This window comes from Leucoraja erinacea, chromosome 1 (genome assembly GCF_028641065.1).
Source record: "Leucoraja erinacea ecotype New England chromosome 1, Leri_hhj_1, whole genome shotgun sequence".
Classification (NCBI taxonomy): Eukaryota; Metazoa; Chordata; class Chondrichthyes; order Rajiformes; family Rajidae; genus Leucoraja; species Leucoraja erinaceus.
This window is the reverse complement of record NC_073377.1, coordinates 136,161,016-136,173,274: the sequence shown is the minus strand read 5'-3', so window position 1 is coordinate 136,173,274 and position 12,259 is coordinate 136,161,016. Positions and strand designations below refer to the sequence as shown.

General features: G+C 44.3%; 1 protein-coding gene across 2 annotated transcripts in view; it reads right to left on the bottom strand.

Annotated features, from left to right (window-relative positions):
* LOC129702248 (ubiquitin-conjugating enzyme E2 D3-like) overlaps positions 1 to 12,259 on the bottom strand; it is a 65,701-nt gene that overhangs the window by 28,729 nt on the left and 24,713 nt on the right. Inside the window, exons 3-6 of one of the 2 annotated variants that reach the window (XM_055643924.1) lie at positions 6,739 to 6,770; positions 6,581 to 6,658; positions 5,452 to 5,557; positions 1,140 to 1,233 (exon numbers count right to left, since the gene is read on the bottom strand). In XM_055643924.1, coding sequence (XP_055499899.1) covers positions 1,140 to 1,233; positions 5,452 to 5,557; positions 6,581 to 6,658; positions 6,739 to 6,770 — 310 coding nt within the window. Of the gene's footprint in view, positions 1 to 1,135; positions 1,234 to 5,451; positions 5,558 to 6,580; positions 6,659 to 6,738; positions 6,771 to 12,259 lie in introns of those variants that run through there. The other variant, XM_055643933.1, reaches the window with a different exon arrangement.

Genomic DNA, 12,259 nt, shown 5'->3' with positions numbered 1-12,259 from the left:
GGAAGAGAGGAGAGGGGGGGGAAGAGAGGAGAGGGAGAAGGGGGAAGAGAGGAGAGAGGGGAAGAGAGGAGAGGGGGGAAGAGGAGGAGAGGGGGGGAAGAGAGGAGAGGGGGGAAGAGAGGAGAGGGGGGAAGAGCGGAGAGGGGGGAGGAGAAGGAGAGGAGAGGGGGGGGAAAGAGAGGAGAGGGGGGGGGAGAGAGGAGAGGGGGGGGGAGAGAGGAGAGGGGGGGGAGAGGGAGAGGGGAGGGGGAGGGGAGAGGGGGGGGAGAGAGGAGGGGGGGAAAGAGAGGAGGGGGGGAAGAGAGGAGGAGGGAAGGGGGGAGGGGGGGGGGGAGAGAGGAGGGGGGAAGAGAGGAGGGGGGGGGGAAGAAGAGAGGAGGGGGGGGAAGAGAGGAGGGGGGGAAGAGAGGAGGGGGGGAAGAGAGGAGGGGGGAAGAGAGGAGGGGGGGAAGAGAGGAGGGGGGGGGGAGAGGAGGGGGGGAAGAGAGGAGGGGGGGAAGAGAGGAGGGGGGGAAGATAGGAGGGGGGGAAGAGAGGAGGGGGGGGGGAAGAGAGGAGGGGGGGGGAGAGAGGAGGGGGGAAGAGAGGAGGGGGGGAAGAGAGGAGGGGGGAAGAGAGGAGGAGGGGAAGAGAGGAGGGGGGAAGAGAGGAGGGGGGAAGAGAGGAGGGGGGAAGAGAGGAGACAGGAGAGGGGGAGGGGAGGAGGAGGGGAGAGATAGAGAGTGCCTTTTTACTTCAACCAAACCCCCCCAAAATCATTTGCAGGCAGACCTCCATGTTGTAGAGACTGATTGGGGCACACCATTTCCTGGTTTTATAGTCCCTCCCCCATCCCACCAGCAGGAGCAGCAGAGAAAATGGGGAATTTTGTAAAAAAAACATTAATATCTCTGTCATATTTCATCGGCGGGAAAAATCCTTGGCACACATGCGGTGGCGGGGGGCTCTGAGCGAGGTGGCCATTGCAACCGCCCCATAAATGACGGCCGTAGGTGGTGGCGTTCTCTCGGAAATCGCAGCACAGATCGCCAAAAGCGGTCAAGAACAGAGTTTTAGTAATATAGATATAGATAAGATAGAGAAAACCAAACACCAGTGTCAAAGACTTCATTCAAACATTATATTGAACGGTTACTCACTTTTCTCTATCTGTTTTGTAGATACGTGCAATCTCTGGCACTAGTGGGTCATCAGGGTTTGGGTCACATAACAGTGAACAAATGGACAATAGAACTGAAATAGATATAGAAAGAAATTCAGTTTGGTTCCTCAACCAAAATCATTTGCCTTGCTCCTCCAACATTATTTAAAGGAGCTATGAAATGTAACCAATTATTCTTGGGAAATCTCCATATAGTTGCATACTATCCAGAAGGCTACTGCAGGTACACTAATCATGGCTGAAATGAACATTTCCCAACATGTTAAAACTTGAAGAACATTTACTGAGCTATGCATTAAATCGGTGAAACAGACAAACACTGTGACATCAATTGGTAACAATGTACCGATGCATATCCCTTCCCCTTGACCCAAACAATGGACGGAGGAGGGAATGTAGGTGGAAGGGGGAATTATATGCATGTCTAGGTGGGGCACACGGTGGGGTGACTGAGGTAGAAGGAGACGGGGAGGAATTTTGTAGTTACCATTGGGTTGTAAGCAACTCAAGCAGAATATGAGGTGCTGTTCCTTCAGTTAGCATGTGTCCAGGAGGAGGCTCAGGATACAGAGGTCAGTATTGGAGTTTAAATGGTCAACAAATGGGAGATCAGGTGAATTGCTTGGGATCCATTGATGGAGGTGAGGGTGGAGTATAGGGATATCGTCTGCGGTTGCAAGGGAAAGTACGGGGAGGGGGTGGTTTGGATAGGAAGGGATGAGTTGCAGAGGGAGCGGTCTCTGCGGATGATGGAATGGGGTGGGGATGGGAAGACGTGACAGACGGTGGGATCATGACGGAAATGTCAGAGGATGATTTGTTGGATGCGGAAATTACAAGGATTAGGGAAACTCCATCCTTGCTCTAGGGCAGGGGGAACGAGAGCAGAATTACAGGACGAAGAGGAGACATATGAGGGATCCATCAATGACAAATTGGGAACGTATGGATGATGTTAAAGGGAAGGACAGCACAGGAGAGGTTACTGAAGTCTACATCGGAGGTAACAGGACAGAAAGTTTACAAAGGGTTAAGAGTCCAAGACCAGGCAAAATGCGGGCCAATTCGCGAAGAGGGGTGGTGAACTAAAGGTGTTATATTTGAATGCCCGCAGTATACGAAAGATAGAGTGCTGTTAGAAATTGGTAGGTACGACGTTTGTGGGCATCAGAGATGTGCCTGAAAGAGGATCAGAATTGAGAGATGAACATCCAATTCATCCATGTGTATTGATATACATCCTATCAAAGAGAAAGACGTGATCAGAGGTGGTGGCTCTGCTCGTAAGGAATGAAATTCAGTCCTTGGCATGGGATGACATAATATCAGAAGATGTAGAATCCTTGTGAGTAGATCTAAGAAACTGCAAGATTAAAAAGACCCCGATGAGAGTTATATACAGGTCTCCCAATAGTAGCCAGGATAGCAGCATGTAAACAACATTAGAAAATACAATCGGCATGGAAGAAAGGCAATTTACGGTGGTCATGAGGGATTTCAATATGCAGGTAGACTGGGAAAATTAGATTGGTACTGGATGACAAGAGAATTAATTTGGAGTGCCTACGGGATGGCTTCTTAAAGCAGATTGTGGTTGGGCCCACTAGGAAAATGGCAATTCTGGATTTGGTGTTGTGTAACAAATCAGATTTGATTGGGGAGCTTAAGAAAAAGGTAGTGACTATAATATGATAAAATTCAACCTAGTTTGAGAAGAAGATGAAATCAGATGTGTTGGTATTACTGTTGTGTAAAGGCAACTACAGTGGCATGAGGGAGAAGATGGTAAAGTTGATTGGAAGGCGATCCTAGCAGGAATGACAGTGGAGCAGCAATGGCAGGAGTTTTTGGGAGTAACTCAGAAGACATCGCAGACAGGAAGAATGATGCTGAGAGGAGAATGAGGCGACTGAGAGCTGACAAAGAAGATAAAGGCAGCATAAAAGTAAAGGAGAAGGCATATAATAGCGCCATAATTGGTAAGTTTCAATGAGGTCCCTTCTCATCCTTCTAATCTCCAGCAAGTACAGGCCCAGAGCCATCAAACGGCCATCATACATTAACCCGATCATCTCCATAGGGCACTGGTCAGACTGCATTTGGAGTTTTGTGAGCAGTTTTGGGCCCCATATCAGAGGAGGGATGTGCGAGCATTTGAAAGGGTCCAGAGGTGATTTACGAGAATGATCCATGGGATGAATGGCTTAACGCATGATGAGCATTTGATGACTCTGAGCCGAAACTTGCTGGAATTTAAGATGAGGGTGGATCTCATTGAAACTCACCAAATAACAAAATGCCTGAATTGAGTGAATGTGGAGGGTATTTCCACTAGTGGGGAGTCCAGGACCAGAGGGCACAACTTCAGAATAAAAGGACATACCTTCGGAAACACATGGAGGAATTTCGTTAGTCAGAGTGTGGTGATTCTGTTGAATTCATTGACATAGGCCGTTTGGGGTATTTTTAAAGTGGAGAGTGATAGGTTCTTGATTAGTAAGGGTGTCAAGGTTACGAGGAGAAGGCAGGAGAATGGGATTGAGGGGGAATGATAATCAGCCATGATTGAATGGCGGAGTAGACTCGAGGGGCCAAATGGCCTAATTCTGCTCTGATGACACGGCAGCAGAGCAGGGGTGGGGGAGATTACATTTATTAAGAAAGTGGACATCTCAATGTCTTGGACTATAAAGCCTCATCTTGGGAGCGTGTGTGGCAGAAATAGAGGAATTGAGAGGAGGGGATAGCGTCTTCGCAAGAGGCAGAGGGGGTCCGGATAGCTGTGGGTGTCGGTAAATTTGTGGTAGACGTTAGTCGATAGTCTGTCCCTTGAGATGGATACAGAGAGATCGAGAAAGGAGAGAGAGGCGTCAGAGGTCACCCAAGTGATTTTGAGGGCAGCGTTGAAGTTAATAATAATAATAATAATCTTATTTATATAGCACATTTTCAGTCAACTTGCATTGACCCCAAAGTGCTTCACATAATTACATTACATTACACACAGGCAAAGGTGGGTGAAGTGTCTTGCCCCAAGGACACAACGACAGTATGAACTCCAAGCGGGATTCGAACCGGCTACCTTCCGGTCGCCAGCCGAACACTTAGCCCATTTTGCCATCTGTCGTCCCTGTCGTCTGTTAAAGATATCAATGAATTCTATACGGGTGCATGAGGCATCCCCGATGCAGTTGTCGATGTAGTGGAAAAAGAGTTGGGGATGGTGCCAGAACACTGCCCGAACCAAGAACTGTTCAACATGATTGACAAAAAGGCAGGTATAGCTGGGGCCCATGTGAATGCCCATGGCGACACCTTTAATTTGAGACAATGAGAGGAGTTAAAAGAGAAGTTGAGGGTGAGGACAAGTTCTGCCAGGCAGAGTGTTAGTAGACAGAAACAACTGTAATTAGGTCTCTGTTCAAGTACAATGACTAAAGTGTTGAGTGGTATGGAGCAATAAAATGACATTGAAATATGCAAAGATCATTTAAGGTAAGAGGTAAAATCAATAAGGGGTTTAAAAAGGTATACAGGATGCTTACCTTTGCCATCCAAGCAACAGATTACAAGAGAAGGTGATTATGTGAGATGTACTCATCAAACGAAAGCACAGGTGCACGCAGTGCAAATGTGGTCACGGCAGCAAGGGAAAACCAACTGCACTGGTGGTGGCAAAGGAGATATAGCATGAAGCTGCCAAGACCAGAAAATTACAGCCGATGAAAAAAGATTAAATGAGCTGTTATTTTTCCTGGAGCAGAAGAGGCTGCAGGCAGGCGTAGGTGAGGTGTATAAAATTATGAAGGGATTGAGGCAGGATACTTGGGAAGCACTCAATTCCCTGAGCAAGGACTATGAGACTTGTGTAAGAAGGAACTGCAGATGCAGGTTTAAACCAAAGATAAGACACAAAAAGCTGGTGTAATTCAGCGAGACAGGTAGCATCTCTGGAGAGAAGGAATGGGTGACATTTTGGGTCGAGACCCTTCTTTAGACTTCTGTGAGACTTGTATTGCTATCAAAACCGCAGCAATGGACTGGTACGGTTCCACGTGCAGGGTCACCACTACCCTTGCAAGAGCAAATAGTGACGGACAATACAATCTAGCCCTGCAGCAACAACCATACGCAATGAACCAAAACACAGAACATAGCCAATGGCCTGGATGACTACCACATGATCAATTTTATATCCCAAAATCTGTGAGGATCTTAGAAGACACTCCCTTGATTTGGCATGTGCAAAACAGATGAAGAACTTCAAACAAATTAAAATGTCACTGTACCTTTAGAAATAGTTAACGCAGGGGACCATTGCGACCGGAGAATATCAAGGCAGATGCTGCCGTTACTGTTAATATTTGGGTGATAAATTCTTGTTGTAAATGCAACCTGAAAGCAAAAAAAACAAAAAAACAGAATAATATTCCATTGGTACTAATGTACATCACAATGCCCAAACACAAGAAAAACAAAGTAACTCAGTGAGTTCAGCAGAATCTATGTAGAACATGGATCAGCAATGTTTCGGGTCTGGATCTTTCTTCAGATTCAGGCAAACTTTTCTTCTGTAAGCAGTACCTACAATTCCTTGCACCTCACTATGCACATGGTTTACCTAATTTTATTGAAATAACCAATTGAACATGATTCAGTATAATAGAGTCAATATAATTGACTTTAACCAGTCAAACACCAAAACCATGCAAAACTCAATTGCTACAACTTCAAAAATATACATTTTTGAATCTGAGCTGATCTGGTGATTCTGAAGAATTGAGCAAGTAACTGTAAACTTACAATTAACCATCAATAGAGTGAAGAGGTGAGGAAGGTTCTGGTGTCCAAACAAACACACCTCAGCTCCACAACAGATTAGTCAATCACCTTACTCTTGTTGAGATGCCTATTGTTTGACCATGTTAAAACAAAACAATTACAACCAACAGTTGTAAGCTTCAATAATCCAATATTTGGTTGGCCAGAAACTCCCACATCCCCTTTAAACTCAACAGTTTGACTGGAAAATGTATAATACTGCAAAACATAATTAAGAAAGTGTCTCCCAGGTCCAAAGGGTGTTGGGCTCGCAGTTTTACTGTATCTAGAAATGATTTGAAAAGGTAGATGCAAATTATGTAATAGTATGCTACCACAACGTTAGTTTTATAGCTCGTGCTTCCATGAAGGAAACGGTAACACGCAGAATGTAATTTTTTAATTTATAAAAATGTCCAAGGGGCAGGTATTCAGGTGTGAGTCAGTGTCTAGCGGGAGGGGTTTCCCATGCCCAGGAGAACCATTAGTCCCCAAACTGCTTACATTTAAAACATTCAATCTGTCAGTGCTTAAATAGTTTTTAAAAAGCTAACACTTTGACGATTAATTTTAATAGATGACAATAACCATACTTGCCTTAGGTGGTTTAAAAGGATAGTCCGTAGGAAAATGAATTGTCAAGAAAAAGACTCCACCCTGATACGGACTGTCATTCTACAGAGAGGTAAATACAATTAATTATACAATCCCTGAACAAATAGCATTTATATATCAAACTTTGAACGAATACTTACAGGTCCCATGATTGTTGCTTGCCAGTGAAATACTAATAAAGAGAAAAAAAAGGGATCATTAGTATGAAATACAAATAAGCCTGGACTATTACAAACTCCAGATCCACAACAGGTAAACTAAAAACAAATGAATGTGTTTGTACAATTGCATCCTACAGTTAAAGCTTAGTCTACAGGCAGCTGAAATGAAAAAATGCTGAGGAAAATTTGAAACACCCAACATCTGTAGAAAGGGATGAAGAAATTTCAACCTAAAATGTTAACTCTGTATCCCTTTCCACAAATGTTGTCTGATCGGCTGAGTTCCTGCTTTTATTCTGGTCAAAAGCCATGCTGACAAACTTCATCCCAGACAATGTTCTACAGGGTTCTACAATGTTCTCTTCTCCACATGGCCCAACAGGAGCCACCTTAAGTAACCACTCAACACAGCACAATCAATGTCTAACAAAGTCATTGCCAGAATACAGGAATGTTCTGTAATTGAATGGATAATTTTAAGACTGAAGCCTTACAATGGAACAAATTCCAAGGCCAATCCAGCAAACACACATTGAGAAAAATATAAGAACATTTCCAAGGACACCACTGACTGCCCAGTATAGGAAGCACAGACCTGTCACCAGGTTAAAAAATAATGCCAACAGCTGCAACATTATTTATTTAATTTCAAAGCCGCAATTTTACAAATCAATCTCCATAATGTAACTCGGTGTACTATCGAGGCAAATTTATGTTTGTGAAATCCACGTACAGTGCAGAAGCTAGGACCAAAGACTGCATCAGGTAGTCTTTCCAAAGTCTGATCTTGTGAACTGGCATCACAGTTCTAAATTACCCATGTCAAGATACCATTGCTCCCTCGAGGGTTTTAATTAGCCTTATGTACAAAGAATCATTATGATAGAAATGAAAAATGTTTCTGTTGAACATCTGAAGCACAGAAAATGCAAGACCATATCCATATATCATATAGACATAAGCTACTGTAGATGCTGGTTTACAAAAAAAAAGTGGATTAACAGCGGGTCAGACAGTATCTCTGGAGAACATAGATAGGTGACGTTTTGGGGTCAGAGCAGTTCTTCTGACAGCTAAAAAGCTGGGAGGCAAGGCAGGACAAAGCCTAGCAAGTGACAGGTAGTCACAGGTGAGGGGGGGGGGGGTTGATTGTTTGATGGGTGGACAAAGGACAAAACAATACGTCTAAAGCCTCTATGGAAAATAAGATTAAATTAAAACAAAGCACTGGAGGAACTCAGCAGGTCAGGCAGTATCTGTGGAGGGAATGGACTGGTGACCAAAGCTCCTCTATAATCTTTGCTGGTGACATTCATGAGAAAGGATCCCACCCTGAAACATCACCTATTCATTCCCTTCACAGATGCTGCCTGACCCACTGAGTTCCACCAGTGCTTTGCTCAAGATTCCAGCATCTGCAGTTCCTTGTACTTCATAAAATTAATATGAACTAGGTTTGGTGGATAGGGAACAGCAGGAGTCATGTGAATTATTCTGTCACCAAGACCAAAACACTATATTTGTACACATATTGATGCCCACAATGGAGGGAGTTATCTTCAAAGGTAATGGACTCCCAAACTGGACAAATAATGTATTCATATTTTATGTATACAATAATACAGGTAAATGTATGCCAGACTTAATAATTCTGAACATACCCAAACAGAAATCTGCCTGTACAGTAAGAGTTGTACAGCAAGGAAACAGGCCCTTCAGCACATCTTATCCCTACTAATCAAGTTGGCATACCAGGCCAGTCCCATTTGCCTGCATTTGGCCCATAGCCCTCTAATCCAATCCCATACATACAGTGCCCTCCATGATGTTTGGGTCAAAGACCCATCATTTATTTATTTCCCTCTGTACTCCCACAATTTGAGATTTGTAATAGAAAAAAATCACATGTGGTTAAAGTGCACATTGTCAGATTTTAATAAAGGCCATTTTTAAACATTTTGGTTTCACCATGTAGAAATTACAGCAGTGTATAGTCCCCCCATTTCAGGGCACCATGATGTTTGGGACACATGTCTTCACAGGCATTTGTAATTGCTCAGGTGTGTTAAATTGCCTCCTTAATGCAGGTATAAGAGAGCTCTCAGCACCTAGTCTTTCCTCCAGTCTTTCCATCACCTTTGGAAACCTTTATTGCTGTTTATCAACATGATGACCAAAGTTGTGCCAATGAAAGTCAAAGAAGCCATTATGAGACTGAGGGACAAGAATAAAACTGTTAAGAGATGTCAGCCAAACCTTAGGCTTACCAAAATCAACTATTTGGAACATATTAATAAGAAAGAGAGCACTGGTGAGCTTACTAATCACAAAGGGACTGCCAGGCCAAAGAAGACCTCCACAGCTGATGACAATAGAATTCTCGCTACAATAAAGAAAAATCCCCAAACACCTGTCCGACAGATCAGAAAAGCTCTTAGGAGACAGGTGTGGATTTGTCAATGACCACTGTCCACAGAAGACTTCATGAACGGAAATACAGAGCAGGGCTCGAAATTAACGGTTGCCCAGGTGCCAATCCGTATCCGGGTCGCCGGTTCTCCACTCTCCGACCGCTCCTCATCCGCCGGCATTGCCAGCTGCCTTGCTCATGCGCATTCCCACGGCCTGCGCATCCTCCTCCAGCGAAGGAAATAGGTGACGTTTGGTGACGAAATAGGCCTACGCTTGGTTTCACCGATGTAGAGCTGCTGACACCTAGAGCAGCGGATGCAATAGATGAGGTTGGAGGAGGTGCAGGTGAACCTCTGCCGCACATGGAAAGACTGCTTGGGTCCTTGAATGGAGTCAAGGGGGGGGGAGGTGTAGCATTTCCTGCGGTTGCAAGGGAAAGTGCCAGGAGGGGGGTGGTTTGGGACGAATTGACCAGGGAGGTACGGAGGGAGCGGTCCCTTGCGAAAGCCGACAGGGGAGGAGATGGGAAGATGTGGCCAGTGATGGGACCCCGTTGGTAGACCATATAACCATATAATAACCATATAACAATTACAGCACGGAAACAGGCCATCTCGACCCTTCTAGTCCGTCCCGAACACATAATCTCCCCTAGTCCCATATACCTGCGCTCAGACCATAACCCTCCATTCCCTTCCCATCCATATAACTATCCAATTTATTTTTAAATGATAAAAACGAACCTGCCTCCACCACCTTCACTGGTAGCTCATTCCACACAGCCACCACTCTCTGAGTAAAGAAGTTACCCCTCATGTTACCCCTAAACTTCAGTCCCTTAATTCTCATGTCATGTCCCCTTGTTTGAATCTTCCCTACTCTCAGTGGGAAAAGCTTTTCCACGTCAACTCTGTCTATCCCTCTCATCATTTTAAAAACCTCTATCAAGTCCCCCCTTAACCTTCTGCGCTCCAAAGAATAAAGCCCTAACTTGTTCAACCTTTCTCTGTAACTTAGTTGCTGAAACCCAGGCAACATTCTAGTAAATCTCCTCTGTACTCTCTCTATTTTGTTGACATCCTTCCTATAATTAGGCGATCAAAACTGTACACCATACTCCAGAATTGGCCTCACCAATGCCTTGTACAATTTTAACATTACATCCCAACTTCTATACTCAGGCTATTCTAGACAAAAAAATGTGGAGAAAATCAGGTGAGGCAGCATCTATGGAGCAAAGGAATAGGCCACCATTCGGGTTGAGACCCTTCTTCTGACTGATGTCGGGGGGGGGGGGGGGGGTGTGGTGTGCAGGAAAAAGGAAGAGGCGGAGACAGTAGGTTGTGAGAGAGCTGGGAACAGGAGGGGAAGGAGGGAGAAAGCAAGGACTACCTGAAATTGGAGAAACCAATGTTCATACCGCTGGGGTGTAAACTACCCAAGCGAAATATGAGGTGTTGTTCCCCCAATTTGTGGTGGGCCTCACTCTGACCATGGAGGAGGCCCAGGACAGAAAGGTTTGATATTCGGAATGGGAGGGGGAGTTGAAGTGTTGAGCCACCGGGAGATCAAGTTGGTAGACAAAAAAGGTGGAGAAAATCAGGTGAGGCAGCATCTATGGAGCAAAGGAATAGGCGACCATTCGGGTTGAGACCCTTCTTCTGACTGATTAGAGCGAACTGAGTAGAGGTGTTGTGCGAAGCGATTGCTAAGCCTGCGCTTGGTCTCACCGAGGTTGATCATGCGCTGAATAATCCAACCACATTTTTATTTGAAAGTGGAAAGAAATAAAATAAATTGCATTCATTGCAATATATAAAAAGAGTTGAGATACTGTATTATAATTTTGCTGCATGTCATGTGGTATATATCATGTCTTGATTGGTGAATACATTTAGTTTGTGACTTTATTTGAAGCAGAAATAATATGCGAATGCTTCATTGAGCATAATTCTGACTGGTAACTACGCACTTCGTCTGAGCACATTATCTCACACGTCATGCAATCCGTCTTAAATGACCACCTAAACTGTCATTTGGCAACCTAAAAAGCTGCCTAGGTTGCCTGGCTGGCAACATAGGAAAAAAAGTTAAGTGAGAGCCCTGCAGAGGCTACACTGCAGGATGCAAACCACTGGTTAGCAGCAAAAATAGGATGGCCAGATTACAGTTTGTTAAGAAGTGCTTAAAAGAGCAACCACAGTTCTGGAAAAAGAACTTGTGGACAGATGAGACGAAGATTAACATATCAGTGACGGCAAGAGCAACGTTTGGAGGAGAGAAGGAACTGCCCAAGATCCAAAGCATACCACATCTATGAAACACGGTAGTAAGGGTGTTAACCTAGGTGAGACCACACCTGGATTGTACAGTTTTGGTCTCCTAATCTGAGGAACGACATTCTTGCCATAGAGGGAGTACAGAGAAGGTTCACCAGACTGATTCCTGGGATGTCAGGACTTCCATATGAAGAAAGACTGGATAGACTCAGCTTGTACTCGCTAGAATTTAGAAGATTAAGGGGGGGTCTTATAGAACCGTACAAAATTCTTAAGGGACAGGCTATATGCAGGAAGATTGTTCCCGATGTTGGGGAAGTCCAGAACAAGGGGTCACAGTTTAAGGATAAAGGGGAAATCTTTTAGGACTGAGATGAGAAAAACATTTTTTACACAGAGAGTAGTGAATCTAGAATAGAATAGAATAGTTTCTTTATTGTCATTGTAACATGAACCATGTACAACAAAATTTAAAAATGTCAGCCAGTCAGTGCACCATTCAAACATTTCTAAAAGCTAACGATGCATACAAGGTAAAATATTAAAAGATAAACTAAATAAATATCACGAAAATAGCACGCATAAACACCCAACCCTCCATCCTTCTGTCGATTTCACAGTGTACCACAGTCCCTTAGTATGTCTCGCCCCTGCGTTCCTTGGCGGCTACATTTAGTGCTTTTATAGCAGTGGGGTAAAAACTGTTTTTTAGTCTGTTCGTCCTTGTCCTTGTAGATCTGTACCGTCTGCCTGACGGCAACAGTTCAAACAGGGAGTGTCCGGAGTGGGAAATGTCCTTTATGATACTC